The 22,316-nt window shown below is 46.0% G+C and overlaps 1 protein-coding gene across 2 annotated transcripts in view; it reads right to left on the minus strand.

The window, feature by feature from the left end:
- IPO8 (importin 8) overlaps positions 1–22,316 on the minus strand; it is a 650,601-nt gene that overhangs the window by 398,551 nt on the left and 229,734 nt on the right. For both annotated transcript variants that reach the window (XM_069228192.1, XM_069228193.1), the window contains exon 11: positions 2,222–2,298. In XM_069228192.1, the coding sequence (XP_069084293.1) occupies positions 2,222–2,298 (77 nt within the window). The remainder of the gene's footprint in view (positions 1–2,221; positions 2,299–22,316) is intronic.

The raw sequence follows: 22,316 nt of genomic DNA on the forward strand, positions 1-22,316 counted from the left end.
AAGGCATTCACACTTAAAAGCAATTAGCTAGAGACAATATCTGCCATGACTACTTTGAGTTTAAATACTGAAACAATTTGAGTTGGAAAGACCAAACAGGTAAAGCAATTCTTTCACACTGTAACAATAGCAAAACTTTAGGCTGTTCTGTAAACAAGCTTAGAATACATTACATGGAGCTAGAGCTAAATGTTTGACACAAAGGTGGTGTTGCAGGCTTTACAAGGTACAGTAATAAGGAACTAAGATAATCTAAAGAACATTGTAATGAGTGAAAATAAATGTCTTATTGAGGCATTTGCTGAATTTGGGTCATGGTAAACTGTTAACTAGTGCATCTGGAGGTTGGGATTTCAGTGGAAAAGGTATGGGTTAACAACTAAGGTCAATTATAGACACTCCGTTATTGATGTCCTGGGGCAAACAATTTAACCTGACATTCCCTTCCTCAGGTATTTCAAGACCATTTTCCATGGGACAGGTTGCAACATGTTTTGGAATAGCCTAGAACTGCTTAGTGGGGCCTACAGCAGACAGACCAGAAAAGATTTAAAGACTGGATGTTGCAATAGATTCAACTGAATCCTCACTTTTGTAACACAGCCTACTAAATTTATCTATGAGCAGTAGCTTAGCTTAGGTGATGCACCCGAAATGTTAAATTAATGTATTAATGTAGGTGTTCTTTCACTCACCTCACATACTAGTTACTTGGTAGGGTCACTCGATGTGCACTGAAACTGTAACTCATCTCCCAGGAGACTGCTGCTCACTTCTTGTTTTTATTTTCATTCTCTAAATAATCGAGATGGGAATCGTGAAAACTTTTTTCTTTCTAGTATTGATGCCACCTACTCCTCTGAGGTACTGTTATGCTGTCAGACATCTCTACCATACATTGCTTAATTTATCAAATAAAATACATTAAGGAAAAAATCAAATAACTATTTGAGTGCAGGAGCCCAAGGTTTCTTAGGAGACTACAGTTGGGAGTGCAGAATACCAAGGCAGTCTAGTGTTCATTCCACCTCGCACATCTTTCGTCCACTATCCTACACTTTCTGTCTCTTTAACGTACACTTTCAGGTCTTTTTCCATTGTTCCTTTCTTTCTGTTCAACAGTTCTCTCTTGCACTGGATCGATGTCCAATACGAAAAATATGCCCCGGAGCCCAAAATTGAGTGCCAGTGCTGATAAACTGCAACCACAGGTCAAACAAAATACTGTAATCATATTACAGTATACATTGATTTGGAAACAGAACAGGAATTTACTAGCGTTTTGTAATGTCTGTTTAGGCATTTTCAATTGTACTATTTAAGCTGAATTAAGCTATTTTTGTCTTTAGAATGCAATGCATGTTTATGTGCGCGTTTCGCTTATTTTACTATTGAATTTGTTAAAAATTAACTTTGCTAAGAATGTTGTCATAAAGAAGCTGACACACCACTCATCTCTGACCACGATTGGGCAGTTTTCTGTGTCTAAATCAACGTCCAGCAGTGAAGGAGCTGCAGAGTGGTCGTCCAATGCAGGAATCTCAACAAGATATTCAGAAGGCAAGATTTATATGGATGGATAATGCCTGCTGAGCCTCTCACAGACTCTATAGCTGCACATCAAACTGAAATGGTGTCTCTATATTGAAGCTATGTAAGGCGGCACCCATAGTGATGATACAGTCCTTAACCCAAAAACACAAATCGAACAGGAGCAACTGATGTCGAGATTTGAGGATCAAACCTTAAGGGGTATCAGACGCAGCTTAAAGGAGGAGGAAATTTCCTTTCAAATTTGAAAACATGTATGCTTAACAAATGTATTCTGGTCTCACATATGTGGAGATATACTACTGTTAATAAATATATGTGAGAATCTCATGAAGGAGAAAACTTGGTTTGGGATTTTATGTTCCATGCTTTAAGGATAAGAAATTAAAAATGCAGTATAATAAATAAATAAAACACATGTGATACCATATAATAAAGGAATAATCTGCTATAAAGATGCTGCTCAACAATAATGACAAAGTGCCAAATGATATATGGCACTAGAATATGCCATGTGACAACCAAGAAATGTAGCTAAATTGGCAAGGAAATTGACATCAATGTTAATGTATGCATTGTAATAAGGGTTGTGATGTGCCCGGATGATGATTTTGTATTTACTCTGAAACATTTACATTAGATACTGTAAATGCAAAAAATAAAAAGTTACCTCTTTTCTTTTCTTTGCAGCAGTGTAGAGAAGATTCTGGGCTGCTGTTGCAGGAGATACGTAATCTTCAAACACATCTACAAATATGAAAGCACAAATTATGAGGATATTAAAGTGTCAAACGCTACTAGATATGGATGGAAACGAAAATGGAGACACTAATAAATTTTCAACTGAGGATCACTAAAGAGCATTGTATCACCTAAGTGTCATTTAAGCGGCATCTTAGCTTGGAGCTACCAATCATGTACTGCTATTTCTCAATTAGCATACATTGGTATAAACACAACAAAGGCCATGGTTTAATCTAAATCTAGCAATAGGTAGAAGAGAGAGCCAGGTGGTACTTGTATTAATAGCTAAGACCTCTCCTGTGTGGACAAGTGCGGAAAAGGTGGTCACAGTCTAAGGATGTTCTGTATGGGCAAACTGTGGGCTGAGTGGTCATGTTTGTGATGGCAGGGATAAACAAAGAACACAGCAGCAATCTGCAAATAAACTAAAGAAACACACTTTTCTATAGAAGCCTCATGAAAGTTCAAAAGATGACATAATGTGAAATTGAGGGCTATCGGAAATGGCATTTAAGAAGTCACAAGGGGAGTTAAACAGCTTTAAATGTGTATCAAGCATGTATTGAATGAGATGCTGAACATGCAGCAATAGATGGAAGATGTCGTAGGAAGCTTTTGATGCGATAACGTGTTTCACTGGCATCCAAGAAAGAAACAAAACAAACAAAGAAAATAAAAAGAAAGAAAAAGAAATAACGGTTGAAATGTAGAATGACATGTTTATAGAGGAATGGATAAAAACCGTGCTAAAGCCAAAGGGATTATCAACATGCATCTCTAAAGAGAGAGCATATGGAGCCCAGTTTCCACCTCCATTGCAGGAGTTCATCCTGGAGTCATCATGCCAAGTTTTATCAACTATTGGGCCTGTGACATGATCCTTCAGAAGCCATAAGAAAATTCCAGTGGTGCTTTGCCTCTCTGATGTTGCTCAGTCCATCCAGGGGCAACGACGGAGCTCTCAAGGAGTTAATAGGAAAATAAGAGGCTTGAAAATGATTCTGTACCCTGCCAAACTCAGAACAGTGGCAGAAGAGAACAAAGTGGCACTTCTAGAGACCAGAAGAAGCATGGGACTTGGTGGAAGGCTGGCCCAGGCAGGGCACAGTGAAGTGACATTGCATCAATGCTGATGCCATTACTGGGGGGTAAGGGAGAAAGGATGTGTGTGAAGTTATGGTGACGGTGGAGAGCCTCAAGAGAGTCTGGCTCCAACACTGAGTCTGTCCTGATATCAGTGACAGAAGGCTTACAGGCATGGGGGCTGACAGCCAGAATCGCTATGCAGCACTGACATGGAGTTGAGATGATCGTAAAACGATGCCGATGTCAACCTAGTTATGTCCTGAATTCACAAAAGTTGTTCTTGGTAATGGAGCCCACAGGAGAGGTAAACATTCTAGGTGGTGACTTTAATTTGCTTATGGGCAGCACCAGGGTGTTTTATTTAAAAAAGAGGGGAATAGTAGGGAGACTCCAAACTTGGGGACTTTGAGGTCCCTGGATTGTCAGAAATATGCAGAACTGAACATGCATGCACCACTCGTCACTTATATTTTGGGGCTCACAGTGAAGATTCAAGACTAGACTACTTTTTAATACTCATATGCAGAAACCAGCAAACTAAGCGACCTAGATTATTTAGCTCAAAAAGTTTCTGCTCATTCCTGTATGGTGATGCCAGCTGGAGAGAGGCCAGAGGAGAAGAGTTTAGACGACTATAAACTTCCAAAATTCAAGATCTTATGCAGGAAACTGATCTTTAATTTAATAAAAAGGTAGGGAAGGATGAGTCCCCTTCCATGCAGTGGGAAGTCAAGACAGTGCTAATGGGCCATATAATCTCTCAAACTGCAGGGAAAAGAAAAAAAAATGAAGATTATAGAAATTGAACATGAAAGGATTCCCCTGGAAAGCGACATAAATCTGGATACTGACTTGGGATTGCTAAGAGAGAGGACTTTAAAAATGTTGGAATACAGGTGTCTAGTAGATAATGATAGCCAAGCTCAGTTTAACATAGGACATCATACAAGGTTATTTTTAAGTAGGGAGACTGTAGGTGTGACTTTTCAAAAGAGAATTAGAAGGTAGGTGGCTTACTGAAGAGATGGACTTGGTTTGAGATACAAGTGGTTGGTCTAGAGTGACACACTGAGCAAACAAACAAAAGACTAGAATGCAACCCAGAGTAAGTACCAGTGGCTGAGAGGGTTACAGAAAGACTGATCGCTGCTGAGCTGAAGGGTTGCACCCCTATAGCAATAAGGACCAGCCCACAGCCCACACATAAGAAAACAAAGGTAAATAATAACTAGTGTCCACTAGTGCTTTCTGACGAGCCCCTGGGAGGACAGACTGGTGGTAAATTTGTAAACTGCATACCAGGAGGCAAATGGACTACTTGGGCCTCAAAGGTGAAGGGGTGCTGTCAATATCAGTATCAAACTTACCCCGCCACATATATTAAAAATCCCTGCTTGAGGAGAACACCCTTGTGAAAATCCCCGGGCACTGATCCTTTGGGGCGAGTCATAGTTGGAAAGGGGTTAGCCTCCCTTTTCCCACAGTATCACTCCCATCGATATTGGTCCTTGGGGACATCAACTGTGCTCCGAGCACCGAATACAGAGAAAGCTGCTTAAGCAAAAAGGTTCAAGCTTTCGCTCACATTTTAATGATGTCATGGCAGAAGGTAAAAAAAAGTCTGAACAAAAACCGGAGCTCTTCCACTTCAGCCCGAGGTGGGGGCATGAACACTAAATCTTTCTTGTGCAAGTACTATAGGGATTCCCAGTTCCCTGTGCAAGGATGTGCAGGACAGATCATTAGTACATCAGAGACATCACCCAAGAGGTTAAGTTCACAAAAAGCCAGTCTGATAAAAGCAGGTTTCTTTCCAGTCCAAATAAAAGCATACTGCACACGTCATATCACAGTTATGCAAAATCTCCTTGGAAGTGGAGGCATGGGATGGGGGAAGAATTACTTCTTTCAGGTGTAACTCCCACAGTATTTTTAAAATGAAGAAAGGATGACTCCAAAGAACCACCTTGTCCTTGTGAAACACTGAAAATGGCTCCAGGGCACTAACATCTTGAATCTCACCTACAAGCCTGATCATTGTTCTCACCACCAACAAGGCTATCTTTCATGAATGCAGTTTTAGGTTGAAGGACACCACTATGAAAGCTCATAAATCAGCCAGACGAAAACCACATTAAGATCCCATGGGCTGATGGAAGACTCACCCAAAGGAGTAAATGTACCAGCCTGTCAGCTGTCTCCAGACAGTCTTGTTAGCTATGTAGAAAGAGTTGCATAGGTTCTGGAACAATATCCACTTATTCATAAGGACCAACTCTATTCCAATTTAGGAAAGAGCTGAAGACACACCTTTAATATAAAACACTACATGATAGCATGGTGCAGCACCACGTCAACAACCCTTCTACTCCAGAAGTGATGAACGGAGTCGCATTTATATGCTACCCATGCACCTTGACCACAGTTTCTTTCGCAGGGTACCCAGTACTTACCTTAAGTCTTCAAAATTACCCTCGTAAGTCATTGTTAACCTATATTTGCTGAACATTGTTTTGCTCCATAGTCGAACATTGAAGAACTCTGGATTTTTGAATCAATCAATCAATCAAATTTCTTAAGCGTGCTACTCACCCGGTAGGGTCTCAAGGTGTTGGGGGTGGGGCAGGGGACGGGGTGTTACTGTTCCAAGAGCCAAGTTTTGAGGCGTTTTCTGAAAGTTAGGAGGTCCTGGGTCTGGTGTAGGTTGGTGGGGAGGGAGTTCCAGGTTTTGGTGGCGACGCAGGAGAAGGATCTGCCGCCGGTGGTGGTGCGTTGGATGTGGGGGACCATTGCGAGGTCGGCGGAGCGGAGCTAGCGGGTTGGGATGTGGTACATGCCCCCAGACACTCAGTCCATTAGCAAATTGATATTATCAGTGTGTAGATCTGTAGACTGGCACTTATTTAGATGGAAAAAGGCCCATTCCACAGAACAGAGATGATGGAGTCTAGTAAAAGAGTTACCAAAGGTATGTCACTTGTTCTTCTGATGGGCATTTCTAACCACCAATTCCTCACCTTGTGAATAGAAAACAAAGCAGTCCTTCCCAGGGGCTGGGGCTGTGGAATGGCTCAGACCAGCATGCACAAAGCCCATACCCTGGTACAGACTCTCAATGTACTAGTGCAGATGCCCATGTAGCAGCCTGGCGGATATCAAGGACACGCACTCCACATGCCAGCACATTACTAGCAGCCTTAGAGTGAAATGAGCCCTAAATCCTCAGGGTAGCTTAGCATAGCAGATTTTAATGCACAGGACTAACTAGCCACATATTGAGGATTCTTTTCTACACTTCCTTTCTTTTCTTGCTCCTGAGAAACACACAAAGAGCTGATAGTATACCCAATGGTCTCTGTTATGATCAATGTAGGAATAAATTCCCCTCTTTTGAATCAACAATGTCATCTCTCCTTCTCTTTCGAGGGGAGTGGAAGGGCAAGGAAGGTTGGAAGGGGTGCCCGGTCAAGACATGTGAAAGTGTCAATACATTGGGTAGAAATGCAGCTCAAGTCCTCAGCACCAGTCTGTCTGGGAAAAGTGTTGAATAGGTCTTCTAGACTGAAAGTGCCTGCAGCTCATTTGTGGTAAGTTGCCATTATTGCCATCAAAAAGACTGCAGTGTGAAAAAACATAATGGGAAACTGTTCACTGTTTCAAAGGGGATGCACATCAAAAAAGTGAGAACCAGTTTCAAGTCACACTCTAAGATCACAAAGGTCTTTGGGAGCAACATATGTTGTAAACCTTTAAGACATCTTATCACAACAGGTAATTTTAACACAGGAGCTGATTAGCAAATGTTAAAAAATATATTTATTTTTTTTAAAACAAAGAAAAAGCTGACAGAAACTACAAATAGCCACTGTGACCACTGCAAGCCCTTTCTGGGCCTACTATAAAACAAACAACAAAACATCCAACAGTTTGACCTGTAATGGATCAATATGGTGGTTGCTACGCCAAGCCACAACTTGCCCCAGCACCAGGCGTACACAGAAATTGTGGAAGAGCACCTGGCTGCCAAGATAGTACGAAAGGCCTCTGGAGGGAGGTCAAATGGAATCACCTGCCACCATTCACTCCCAACACATGGAGGTGCAGGTTGAGCAGGCCCAGGTGAAAGACCTTACCCTATTGCTGTAACAGAAGATCCTCCCAAAGCACCAGTTCATCGGAGGACAGATGCTCATGACCTGCAGGTAAGAACACAACACTCTCCTGGCACAAGCTAGAGCCACTAAAATAGCTTCGGCCAGTCATTGTTGATCTTTTTCAGAAACAGAAGAGGCATGGGAAGTAAGGGATACAGGAGCCCCACGCTCAACCATAATGCATCTCCAAGAAAGAGCCTTTTTGGGAACTCGGTGTGCAAAGTTGTTGACATTGCATAGTCTCAGCAGTGGTGAAAAGATCAAGTCAGAGTTTTCCCACTGCTTAAAGACACCATGCACCATATCGGAGTGCAACTGCCATTCATGATATGATAAGCATCTGTGGTCAAGTTCATCCACCCTGGTGTTAAGAGTTCCCGCAAGGTGGTTCACGACCAGAGAAATGCCTGGTAATTAAGCAAATTCAAGAGGTGTGGAACTTCCTGGCAGAGGCTCCAAGCTCCGCTTGTTATAGAACCAAACAGCACTGGTGTTGTTTGTGAGAATCTGTACCAGTCTCCCTCCCATGGATGGCAGAAAGGCCTTCTACGCCAAGTGGGATAACTGCTGCTCCAACTGAATGATATGAAGCCAGGTTTCTACCTCTCCATTATGGCTGCCACCATACCAGCAGTGATGATTCAGTCACCACTATGAGCTCTTGGATGGGTAAAGAGAGGTGTCTACTGATGCCATCACTGCAGGTCTTTTGCAGTCTCCTCCGAAACCTAGAGAGAAACAGATAGGTTCCTCTAGTGCTATCCACAAGGACTTTACAGCCAACTGCAAGCCCGCATGTGCCATTTGGCATTTTCAACCACCAGGAGCAGAAGCCTCAGAATCATCTTCAATGAGATCAAGAAAGAGGCTGAAACATTGGGATCATAGCCCGAATATCCTGGACTCTCTGCTCAGGGGAAAAGTGCAAAATCGCACCATATCCAGGATGTGTTCTATGTACAGGAGCATTTGCAAAGGAGTCTGGTGTAAACTTTGGCAGGTTTATTGTGAATGCTTACAATGTTAGAAGGTTCACCAATGCCTGGAGATGGTCTACTACTTTCTGGGGCAAGCCCACCTTCAACAGCCAATTGATGAAGTAGGGAAAGACTAGGCCATTCAACCTTCGAAAGTGGACTGTGACAGCTGCCATCACTTTCATGAATATCAGAGGCCAAAAGGTAGCACCACAAACTGAAAATGCTTGTGACCAACTGTGAAGTACAGACAACACCTGTGGGCACGCAGGATGGGAAAATGGAAATAAGCATTGTGCAGGTCAAAGGCTACTATGCAGTCTCAAGGACAGACTGAATCTAGGCTATCATGAGGATCTTGAATTTGTCCTTTTGCTAAAAGGCCTTGAGAGGACAAAGAGTACCACAAGGAAGTAGCGGGGGTGTAGGAAATTAGGATCTTTCAGACCGGGACCAAGATGTTTTTGCCTGGTATCAGTATGTTTCGACTGTGGTACAATGGGATCCAGCTAAGCAGGACCTCAGTGTCTGTGTTCTCTCCCCTAAATTCAGTTGGTAAGCAACTTTTACACACCATAATTGGCATAATGGGGTACCCCTGTAAGTACCTAGAAAATGGCGCTTAGGTACCCAGGGCACTGGTACACCAGGGACCCCAATGGGCTGCAGCATGTATTATGCAACCAACAGGATCCCATGCAAACTGTGACTACAGGCCTGCAACTGCAGCCTGTGTGAAATGGTGCATGCACCTTTCACCCAAGATATAAGGTTCCCCTTACCTCATGGTCACTGCACTCTGACACTAAAGGGCACCCCTGAAGTAGGCCCTTCAGCCCAAGGACAGGGTGCACGGTTCTAAATGTGAGGGTGTCCTGCATGAGCAGAGGCACCCCTGCAAAGCCTAGACCCTATTTCTCTGGGCTTTGCAATTGCAGGGAAGCCATCTTCAAGTATGTAGTGGACGCTGGTCAACACAAGATGTCCAACTACACAATGGCTTCATCGAACCTAGCCATGTTTGGTATCAAATATGTTGAAATCATGCAAATTACACAAATTCCAGTGTTAGTTGCAGGATACCACATACTGTGGGGGTTCCTTAGAGGACCCCCATCATATCTGCTTGTGCAGCCTTGCAGGGTCTGCATGCAAGCTAGTGCTGCCACCGAAACCAGACACTGTTCTGCCCTCCTGCTGCTGAGCTAAACTCGGTCAGGGAAGGGCAGAACAAAGAATTTCCTGTAGTGGAGAGGTGTTACTAACTCTGCCTTAGAAATAGGTGTCTCTGGGCTAGGGTGGGGCTGCCACCTGAGCGTCACCAGACTGCTTTGAAGGGCACATTTGGTGCCTTTCTTGCAGAAACCGGTTTGCTCCAGTGCAGGAACCCTCTGGCGCAAAACCACACAAAGTACAGGGGAGTGACCACTCCCCTGTCCACAGTCCTCCCCTTGGGAGGTGCCCAGAGTACTACCAGGTGGGCATTTGATTCTGCCATCTTAAAAATAAGCATGGGAGCATCTAACTGGTCAGCCCACCAGATTAGCGTCCCTGACACCCCCCTCCCCCCCCAAATAGGTGGGTCACAGTAGAAGCTGTCCAACCCCCCCTTCCTGGGTTACTTAAGGGCTCGCCTCTGGGTGGGACCCTAGATTCATCTTCAAGAGCAAGATCTGTCTGCAACCTGGACACTAGAACCGCTGGTGGGCTTTGCCAGGAACCATGGCAAGACTAAAACTGGTAGGAGGGCTTCTACTGCAACTCTGTGGGTGGGCACTGCCAGGACTCTACAACCTCTGTGGCTGTGTATCCTCCAGAGTCACAAGGACTCTGCCTGCACTTAGGACTACAAGAAGGAGTCATTCCCTTGCATCCACAGGCACCTCAACGACAATGGCCAGTTTGTGTATCCTTCTGTCCCATGAACGCCTCCAGACTCTACAACACAGATGGTGGTTCCGTGGCTCTCCAGAGGTCTGACATGTCTTTTTTACAACTGAAAAGTCTGTGGTCCCTCGTTGAAGCTGCTTGGCTGGAACCCTTTTGCACTGCGTCTGTTTGCTGTTGTCAAGGCTTGTTAGCTCTTCAATCCGAAGACCTAGTTCAAAGAAGATCCAGCATCACTTCACTCTTAGAAAAACGTCCTCCCTGCAACCTCTGCAACATGGGCATCCCACTCTTTTCTGTCAAGCAGAGGCCTCTCTGCAACTCCCTGTGCTTACTGCCAGTGGGTCCTCAAAGGGTCTACAACAATTCCTGCTGGCTCAACTGCTTGCTGAGGGCTGGCACTCAGCAAGCAGTAAAGCTGCTTGGACCTTGCCGGTCCCCAAATCCTGAGTATCTTGGACCTTGCTGGCCCCCAAATCATGCAACGTGTTCTTGCATTTGCAAAGGCTTGTTGGTGGTCTTGCTGATCAATGGCCCCTCTTCAATCCGCAGATTGGCATGCAACAGCTCGTGAAGGACTCCTGGGATCTTCCTGCATCGCCTGGACACCCCAAGCTGCACTTCCACAACAACCGCCCCTCAGGTAAGCATCTTCAAGGGTGGGCATTGCCATCCTGCACCCACTGGGCATCCCTGTCCTCTCTTTCCTTAGGTCCTCTTGGCCTTGAATCCATGCCTAGGTTCCACCGCAATGGTCCAAGGGTTGCAACGGCAGCTGAACAGCCGAGGTCCCATGTACTTCAACAGGAGATTCTGACACAACTTCATCCTTATGCACATGGGCTCCCATGTGTAGGTACTCCACTTCTCTGGGTATCCATGGGGGTGGGCACCCTTGGACCTTCCTTGTCCCAACGGGTTTCCTCAGGGTCGTCCAGCAAGGGTCCTAGAGCATGAAAATTCTAATTGCGACTTCCCCATGTTATTCAATGGACACTGATCCAGGATTACAACCCTACGCACGGGTCCCTGGTGAATTCTAGCTACCTTTGGGGTTTTGGTGTGTAGTGCTTTCCCAGTCCTAAGGGTCCTTGGGTAGGTAGTCTTGGTTGGAAGCAACTTTCACATTACATTTATTTAGTTTATCCATTGCTCTCCCCCTCCCCTTCTAGAACCACTTACACTATCACTAAGGGTTGCATGGACTCAGTGCAAGGTGCGTCACCTGTAGGTGTACACCATATACTGAGCCCGTCTACTACTTGGAGTAACACTCAATAACTTTTTCTAAGGCTGGAATGCTGTCTATGGCCCCTTTGTCCAAAGGGTCTGCACTTCTTGCTGCAAAACTGACATGATCCTTCATCAGCCATCGTATTGAGAGTGGAAGGTTTGGCATTGTAGAAAGAAAAAAGTGGGCACAGCCCCAATAGGAAATTTTTGGGGACCCATCTGTAGAACGTAATGTCTTGCTACAAAATTATGGATTCTGCTTCCTACAGGGTGACAGTGTGCCGGAAAGGACACACTAAATCAGTTTTGACCCTGTGGTTGCTGAAGGAGGGCTGAGCTGTTCACTGTCCGTGATGTCTCAGGTAGCCATGGCCTTAACCTTCAAAGAGCTGGGAAGTTTGCTGTCCTGGCGAAAAGATCTGACATTGACTGTATGCCAACCCCCTGGCATTACTTCAAAAAGGGTGAAGATGCTGAGGAAAAGGAACCGGTCTTGCAGGTTTAGAGAGACCCAAAGAACAAGCTGTGGCAAGACTCTTCTTAACTAGTTACAGGGTCAAATCTGCCTTCTCACCAAAGAGGCAAAAACCATCAAATGGAATATCCACTAAGGATTCTTGGATGTCCCCAATAAAGCCCACAGATCTCATCTAAGCTTGGCACTGAAGCACCACGTGCCAACTGCCCAACCTGTACAATCGGTTGTGTCCAGGCTAGATAGGATTACAAATTCTGCTGCATACCGGCCACGCTCAATAGTTTGTGCTAAAGACGTCCAGAGGTCATCTGGGACCACTGGTAAGAGCTGGCCAACCATGTCCAATTGCGCATGAGTATAGCAATCAAGGAGACAGCTGACATTTACTAAACACAGGTGTAAGGAAATGCCTCCTTGGCATGGTTACCCCCTGACTTTTTGCCTTTGCTGATGCTATGTTTTGAATTGAAAGTGTGCTAAGGCCTGCTAACCAGGCCCCAGCACCAGTGTTCTTTCCCTAACCTGTACTTTTGATTCCACAATTGGCACACCCTGGCATCCAGGTAAGTCCCTTGTAACTGGTACCCCTGGTACCAAGGGCCCTGATGCCAGGGAAGGTCTCTAAGGGCTGCAGCATATCTTATGCCACCCTGGGGACCCCTCACTCAGCACAGACACACTGCTTACCAGCTTATGTGTGCTGGTGAGAACAAAACGAGTAAGTCGACATGGCACTCCCCTCAGGGTGCCATGCCAACCTCACACTGCCTATGCAGTATAGATAAGTCACCCCTCTAGTAGGCCTTACAGCCCCAAGGCAGGGTGCACTATACCATAGGTGAGGGCACCAGTACATGAGTACTGTGCCCCTACAGTGTCTAAGCCAAACCTTAGACATTGTAAGTGCAGGGTAGCCATAAGAGTATATGGTCTGGGAGTCTGTCAAACACAGACTCCACAGCACCATAATGGCTACACTGAAAACTGGGAAGTTTGGTATCAAACTTCTCAGCACAATAAATGCACACTGATGCCAGTGTACATTTTATTGTGAAATACACCCCAGAGGGCACCTTAGAGGTGCCCCCCGAAACCTTAACCGACTATCTGTGTAGGCTGACTAGTTCCAGCAGCCTGCCACAACCGAGACATGTTGCTGGCCCCATGGGGAGAGTGCCTTTGTCACTCTGAGGCCAGTAACAAAGCCTGCACTGGGTGGAGATGCTAACACCTCCCCCAGGCAGGAGCTGTCACACCTGGCGGTGAGCCTCAAAGGCTCACCTCTTTGTGCCAGCACCGCAGGACACTCCAGCTAGTGGAGTTGCCCGCCCCCTCCGGCCACGGCCCCCACTTTTGGCGGCAAGGCCGGAGAAAATAATGAGAATAACAAGGAGGAGTCACTGGCCAGTCAGGACAGCCCCTAAGGTGTCCTGAGCTGAAGTGACTCTAACTTTTAGAAATCCTCCATCTTGCGGATGGAGGATTCCCCAATAGGATTAGGGATGTGACCCCCTCCCCTTGGGAGGAGGCACAAAGAGGGTGTACCCACCCTCAGGGCTAGTAGCCATTGGCTACTAACCCCCCAGACCTAAACACGCCCTTAAATTTAGTATTTAAGGGCTCCCCTAAACCTAAGAATTTAGATTCCTGAAACTACAAGAAGAAGACGACTGCCGAGCTGAAAAACCCCTGCAGAGGAAGAACAGAAGACACCAACTGCTTTGGCCCCAGTCCTACCGGCCTGTCTCCTGCCTTCCAAAGAACCCTGCTCCAGCGACGCTTTCCAAGGGACCAGCGACCTCTGAATCCTCTGAGGACTGCCCGACTTCGAGAAAGACAAGAAACTCCTGAGGACAGCGGCACTGCTCCAAAAGAACTGCAACTTTGTTTCAAGGAGCAGACTTAAAGACCCCTGCAACTCCCCGCAAGAAGCGTGAGACTTGCAACACTGCACCCGGCGACCCTGACTCGACTGGTGGAGAACCAACACCTCAGGGAGGACCCTCCAGCGACTCCGAGACCGTGAGTAACCAAAGTTGTCCCCCCTGAGCCCCCACAGCGACGCCTGCAGAGGGAATCCCGAGGCTCCCCCTGACCGCGACTGCCTGAACTCCATTTCCCGACGGCTGGAAAAGACCCTGCACCCGCAGCCCCCAGCACCTAAAGGAACAGAACTCCTGTGTAGGAGTGACCCCCAGGAGGCCCTCTCCCTTGCCCAGGTGGTGGCTACCCCCGAGGAGCCCCCCCCTTGCCTGCCTGCGACGCTGAAGAGATCCCTTGATCTCTCATTGATTTACATTGGAAACCCGACGCTTGTTTCTACACTGCACCCGGCCGCCCCAGTGCCGCTGAGGGTGTACTTTTTGTGTGAACTTGTGTCCCCCCCGGTGCCCTACAAAACCCCCCTGGTCAGCCCTCCGAAGCCGCGGGTACTTACCTGCTGGCAGACCGGAACCGGGGCACCCCCTTCTCTCCATTGAAGCCTATGCGTTTTGGGCACCTCTTTGACCTCTGCACCTGACCGGCCCTGAGCTGCTGGTGTGGTAACTTTGGGGTTGCTCTGAACCCCCAACGGTGGGCTACCTTGGACCCAAACCTGAGACTTGTAAGTGATTTACTTACCTGACAAAACTTACCTCCCCCAGGAACTGTGAAAATTGTCCACTTTTAAAACAGCTTATTGTGTTTTATGTGAAAAGTATACATGCTAATGTAATGATTCAAAGTTCCTAAAGTACTTACCTGCAATACCTTTCAAATGAGATATTACATGTAGAATTTGAACCTGTGGTTCTTAAAATAAACTAAGAAAATATATTTTTCCACAACAAAACCTATTGGCTGGATTTGTCTCTGAGTGTGTGTTCCTCATTTATTGCCTGTGTGTATGTACAACAAATGCTTAACACTACTCCTTTGATAAGCCTACTGCTCGACCACACTACCACAAAATAGAGCATTAGTATTATCTCTTTTTGCCACTATCTTACCTCTAAGGGGAACCCTTGGACTCTGTGCATACTATTCCTTACTTTGAAATAGTGCATACAGAGCCAACTTCCTACATCACAGGGCAGGATTGTCAGAAGAAAATATGCACTTGCTTAAGATTGGATTTCTGGTCAAGTGGAATCGTAGGAAAGGGATTAGGGTTGATTTTACTGGTCGACTCCTGAACCACCAAGCTTTCTCCTGCTGAATGCTGCATAAGAAATTCAGGGTCACCTGGAGCTAGTCTGTGGCAATGTGACAAGCAACCTGTCTATTGACCAGAGGACCAGAACATGGTTTTGCCCAAGACTGCTTTGTCAGGGCCTCATTAAATAGCAGGAGAGATTCAGAGGAGTCTGGCCAAGCCATCCATTGGAATGTAGAGTTCAATCTCAATAGTGGAGTGCTGCAGGTCAATGACCTCTGCTATTCTGATTGCTACAGCAAAGGATGTACTCTCCACAGTGGCAGGACTAAGGGGAGACAAGTTCTGTGTCTGGGAAGATGTCTAAGCCACTGGCATCCTGTAATCCTCACTCCAATTGTGTTCATCATATTGAGGGGGCACATTTTTCCACATCAGCACTATAATTTTCCATCTGAACTGAGCCAAAAAGTTGATGTAATGTATGTGTGTGGCCATATGATATGGGGAGTGTGTTAGAATCAGGATTCTCAAAGCGATGTGGTCCAGTGGGTTTGGAGCTCAGCCTTGGCCGAAGTCAAGACTGTTTTGCCTGTGAGGCAGTGTACTTCCATCAGCCAGCTTATTCGGTGCCTATCCAACTTGATCTCATGCGGACATCTGGGGAGGTATCAGGCCCATGCGTTAATCCTAAATATCCAAGATGTTTCCCAGGGGGCAGCTAGTGGGTGCCCTGGCAGATGTGTTACCCTGAGTGGGTGACCCCTGGGTAATACCAGGAGTTAGGTATCTGGGAATACATTTGATCCACAATGCCTCTGCATACCACAAGCACAATATGAGTAGATTGGTGGAGGGGTTGCAGGCCTCTAGGGATAGGGTTGGGGGGAATGGAAATTCCTTGTTTGGAGTGCTACTACATGGCGGCACAGCTGCAGCATGCGGTCCACTGGCTTGACACAAATGATAATAGGGAAAAGATGCTGCTCCCTGGTACACATGGAGAGAGACCCTTACCGGTCCTCCTGATGTCTGGGCTCTGGAACCCTCTGGAGCCTCCTTATGTTATACGCCTGGTGGCTGGGGTGTGGGAGAGACTAGTTTGTTGTGTCCTCTGCCGTCCTCCATATGCCCCCGACATGCCCTTATAAGTAGTGCAGGCTTTTCTGAGCATTGCCGACTCCATGTCGATGGAATAATGGAGAGATGGGGGTTGCAAAGTCACAGGGGATCTCTATCCCCAACGTTTTATTACCAGATAGGAGGGCATAGATGCTTTCTCCCCGGGGAAGGGAAATATCTCCAATAAATGAAGATTTCCGGTACTGCCTGTAAAATTGGGCCCTCCTTTCCAGATGAGCCAATCAAATCTGTTACGCTGACCACTATACTGGAGATGGCCCAGGGCCATCTTCTGATTACTCATCTGTAACGGGCCCTTCGGGAGGACTTACTGCACACAATGCTCCCTGCACAGACTAAATGGGAGATGCTCATGGAGCGGCCCATGTTGCCTAATGACTGGGCAAGGGTACATGAGGGAGTGCAGATGGTCAGCTCCAACTCACATTTCAAACTCCCCCAGCATAAATTTGTTCATCAGATGCATCTCAGCTCCCAAACATGCAATGTAGGAGATTTGACTGGTCGGGCTGTCCACGCTGTAACACCCATTCGGCAGAATTTCTACAAATGGTTTGCACTGGTCACTTCCTATCCTTCTATTGACATACGATTGTTAACAGTTTAAACAGAGCATCAGGATGGGACATTCAAATGGAAATCCATCTGACATTGCTGGGTTTGCTCTCGATGCCAGCAAAGAAACACGTCAGCCGCAGGTTTGTTGTTCTGGGGCTTACTCTGGCCAAGAGGTTTATTGCTATGGCATGGCCAAAGCCAACGTCTCCTAGCACTATGGCCTGGTTGTAGGATGTTATAGAATATGCAGGTTCATAGGAGGTATGCATGCATCACACTCGTAAGGATGGTAAACTAGAAGATGATCTGAAAGCTTGGACAGCAATTCTCTCTGATTTGTAAGAGGCGTCGGGACCCGTCCGTGGGTGTGGTGGGAGATGCAAAAGGAATAGTTAACACAGATAGAAGGGGGTGGGAGTTCTATTTCTTCAAACTGGGTTTTGTTTATTAGAGGATGGGTGGGGTTGATTCTGCAGAAACCTTATGTTCTCGGCGTTCATGTACTACATATGTTACTTCATATGCATCTGATTCAGGAGAATGGACTTTTACGCACCACGCTAACATTTCTGTCCTTGCTATTGGAACACATGTCTGTGTAAGCTGCTGTTTATTTCCTTGCAGGGTGCAATACCAAGTGTTGCTATAATGATGTGTTGCATTGTCTATGTGAAAAAGAAAAAGAAAAAAAAAAAAAGAGAAAAAACCCAATAAAGTTATTGAAAAAAATAAAACAAGAAGGATAGCATCAGTACAACAAAGGCTGCAAACTATACACAGCAGGTAAAATTACTCCTGCAATACATTGGACAGATATGGTCCAAGGATCTAAAAATGTAGCAGAGGGATTGAAAAGCAATTCTCCCAACCACTGAGAGCCAATGAAATTAATCCAATGAGGCAGAGACAGAAGAATCCAGAGTCAATTTGTACATTGGCGTTTTTTCAAAAAGCCCAATGAAGCACCCAGAAAAAAAGAATTGCAGTAGTGTACATGACAAAATAATTGCCTGGACGGCCACTCAATGAGCTGCCACTGGCATAAGTGGCAGACGTTTCCTCAGCACTCATAGCGGCAAGAAGTATGTGGACGATGGATGGTTAGCTTGTCTTTCGAGAGAGAGACCTGACTAAAAACAAAATAAGCCCAGGTTTTTTACTGGCATATGTGTATCAGGGGGGTCAGACCAAGATGGGGTTAAACGCTGTAGGGAAGGGGGCATATACTTTGAGTGCTGTTGATCCAAAGCACCTTGGTTTTGTCAGAATTAAACTTTTAAGCATTGAAACAAAACCAGAAGGGAACTGCGGACATGCAATGATGAAGTCTCAATGGGTGCTGTCCTGACTGGTCCATAGCAATAATTTACTGAGTCTCATCTAAATAGTTTATTTGGCTAAGCCAAAACAAAACGAACTAAATTCACCAATGGGTGGATGTAACTATTAATAAGAGTGGGGCGTAATGCTGACCCCTGTAGAAATTAGTAATGCGAAGTTTTTAATTTTGACATGAAAAGCTGTAGGTCAAATGCCTGACACCTTTCCTTTAGACAGGATTTAGACCACCCGCGTGCTGATCTACAGACACCGCCCTTTGACAGTCTAGGAAGAAGGGTGAAATGTGACATTGTATCAAATGCGGCAGACAGATCTAGTATCAATATGGCACTAAATAGACCTTGTGCGCACACATTTGCAGATCATCAAGGATTGCCAGCAAGCTGCTTCAGTGTTGTGTCCTGATTGGAAAACACACTGTACAGGCTCTAGCATTTGGTTATTTGGTTCTCTTCCAGAAAGATAGAAATTGACCTATTAACATGCTTCTCCAAGATTTTAAATGCAAAAGGCAGCAAAGACACTGGCCTAAAATTATAGCAAACTGCTTGGTCTGCATTGGGTTTCTTTAGTAAGGGAACAATCAATGCCTTTTTTTCCAATCCACTGCAATTTAAGCATTCGCTAAAGAACTATAGACAACATTAAGCACTGAATTGGCAAGTTCGAAGCTGCTCTCCACACATTAGGTGGAACTGGTTCCAAAAGAGATCCAGATGAATGAGTAATCTGATAAACTGTTCCAGTGAAAATGGAGCAAAGTCATCCACGCAAGGGACGAATGGCACATCTCTAGTATCTACAATCTCTCAGAGGTATGATGGTGACTCTCCAGCAACATTGACTAGACGGTCATTAGAGGGCCCAATTTGGGGCACAACAGGAGTCTGGGGAGAACGAGTAACTAGGACAACAATATATGGCAGTAAATTATGTGTAAGAGATACAAACAACTTGCAGATATTAACAGTTTTGTCCACAAAAATGTTTGAGAGCTTATCATCTAGTTCTTGTGGGCGTTCAACGGCAGATGACACGCACTTTGGGGTGGAAAAGAACCAGACTATTGTAAAAATTTCCATTGTACAGTTTTCACCTGCCTAGATCTTTTTAGCATAGAATTCCTTTTTTAGCTGAGACAACCATTCATTTATAGCACTTTTGGGCTTTTTAAGCTCCATTCTAGCAGAAGAGGAATTGTCCAGACTTCAAACTCTTTCCAATTTCATACCTCCACACTTGGCCAGGAAGTATGCCAGGCAACATCTGATCAGTTTGCCCACTCTGGCATCCAGGGACCCCGTCTGGCGGTTGGTAACAAGAAAGACATTTGACTGCTTGTTCAAGTACTACATGGCAATAGTGTTGCACCTGCACCAGCCTTGCCTTGACTGACCGCAAGAAAGCCTTCCGGGCTCCAGTAGGTTAATGTGGAGCTTGCCCATTGCTAGAGACTGCACGCCTTGGAGCTCCACCTCCCTGTGATGGGCCCTGAAACCCAGAAGCAATGCATCCTTCACACTGTCAGCTCGGGATGTGGAAGGGAAAGTGGTCTGACACAGGACAACTTATAACTGCCCATCCACCTCTGCAGATCTTTGGCCAATTCCTTCAACACCTCGAGAGAATCTGAAAGGTGGCCTTGATATTAGGCCCACTGGCATTTCAGCATCCCGCTGCAGGACTGTACCATTTGGTGTGGCTGACGATGATGCACAAACCTGAGATACCAAAAAGCCTCAGAGCCACCCTTATCAATCAATCAATTTTTGTAAAAGCGTGGCTACTCACCCGTGAGGGTCTCAAGGCGCTAAGGAGGAGGGGCCTCATCCGAAGAGCCACGTCTTGGTTCTTCCTGAAGATTGTGAGGGACAGCCTTTGTCTGAGGTGCAGGGGGATGTTGTTCCAGCTCTTTGCTGTGATGTAGGTGAAGGAAAGTCGTCCGGCGGTGGTTTTCTGGATGCGAGGGATGGTGGCCATCGCCATCTGGGCAGAGCAGATGAGTCTGGCGAGGGGGTGCAAGGAGATGCAGTGGTTCAGGTAGGCTGGTCCTGAGTTGTGTATGGTCTTGTACGTGTGGGTGAGTAGCTTGAAGGTGATTCGTTTCTCGACCAGGAGCCAGTGGAGGGTCCTCAGGTGTTGGGAGATGTGTTCTTGCCACGCAAGTCCAGAATGAGTCTGGCGGCGGTGGAGTCGTTCTGGATGAGTTGTTGTTTTTTTATGTTTCTAGTCAAGGTGCTGGTGCAGAGGGTGTTGCCATAATCAAGCTTGCTTGTGACTAAGGCGTGGGTGACTGTCCTGCGACAGTCTGCTGGGATACCAGAATTCAGGATTGACCCTGAAGTATCAGGATAAAAACCTAAATGTCCCAGACTCACTGCAATGGTGAAAAAGCCTATAACTGCACCATAATGAATGGAAGACTCTGTGATGAATCAGATGGGACTTTGGCTCACTTACATGAAAACTAACAATGCTAGAAATTCTGCTGTAGTCCTGAGATGGTCCACGACTGACTGTAGTGTGGTCACCTTCAGCAGCCATTCATCAAGGTACAAAATACAGGAAGTCATTACCTCCAGAGCCTGTGATCACCACCATCACTTTCTTGAACAACCAAGGGATCGAGGTGAGGCCGAAGGGGAACAGAGCAAACAGAAAGTGTTCTTGGCCCAACTTGAAGCACAAGTAACACCTGTGGGACTGCAGGAATATATGAAAATACAGGTCCTGCAAGACCAACTATACATTCTAGGTTCTTGGGTCCAGAACAGATAGGATATGAGCCAATGCGAGTATCTTGAAAGTGTCCTTCCACAGGGAGCCGTTCTGGGTCATAGGTCCAGGATAAACTTATGCCCTTCACCCTTTCTCAACCTTCGTGAATCTAGTACCTCTTCTCTGGCAACCTGGGAGAGTAAAGGGCATACTGCTGCAGCAGGAAGGACAGATGTTTCTCTGAGATTCATTCAGGTGACGGAAGAATGTTTAGTGGGGCAGAAAGGAAAGGTAGGGCCAAATCCCTAAGAACAATTGGCAAGAACGATCTGTCGGACATGACTGATCACCGGCTTGGGAGGAAGTGACGAATTCTGTTCCCCAACAGTTGGGAGTAAGCAGCTCAGGTTTAAGCAAAGTGGCTTGTTGGTCGTTGCAGCAGGTGAAGAGGAGACGGATACTGGTGGCCCTGGTAGCCTATGCATTGTCTCCTAGTGCTGCATACGTGGCCCCGAAAGGACAAGGCTGTCTGCTTTATCAGTACATGGGAGGGCTGTCACTGGAAAAATCCTAACTCCCTGCAGTATTACTATCCTTAAACCATTCCAGAACAGAGTACACCTTCTCTCCAAACAGGCAAGACCCAACAAAGGGTATGTCCATTAGCAAAGCCTGCAAATCTCCAGAAAATCTGGTTGGTGTCATAAAGGCATGTCTGTAGACCACGACATTGGTACCCACTGCCCTGACAATGGAATCTGTGGTATGTAAGCTTGCATGCATGATCTATTTCACTGCTACCTGCCAGTCACTGACGGTCACAGCTAAGGACTCCCTAAAGGCCGTCTGTGATTGCAGACAAGATGCCACAGGCCATGTTCCAAAATCTGTCTGTTATGGGTATATCAGCTCAACAAACTTCGTGTATGGACTGCAGCATCAGTCTGGCAGAAGAAAACATTAGCTTGCCAAAAGTATCATTCCTTTTAGATTCTCTATCCGAAAGAGTGGTCAAAAATGAATTAAGATTCACCTTCCTAGTCAGAGCCTGACTAACAGGCAAACAAGAACATTATTTCAACTAGGTAACCATCAATGTATCCATCACTGAATGAAAGCAAAATCTGAAGTTACAAGCCCGGGCTGTAAAACCTCTGTCAAAACATTCATCTTGGTCTCAACAGAGGGCAACTGTATTCTCAGTACATCAGCTGCCACTGGAACCACCACTGCTAATGAGACAATTTCTTCCACTGGTGGCGCAGGGTTGCTGGGTTCTGGTTGCAGTACCCCCCCCCCCCCCCCAAAGA

The sequence above is a fragment of the Pleurodeles waltl genome, chromosome 4_1 (assembly GCF_031143425.1).
Source record: "Pleurodeles waltl isolate 20211129_DDA chromosome 4_1, aPleWal1.hap1.20221129, whole genome shotgun sequence".
NCBI classification, from domain to species: domain Eukaryota; kingdom Metazoa; phylum Chordata; class Amphibia; order Caudata; family Salamandridae; genus Pleurodeles; species Pleurodeles waltl.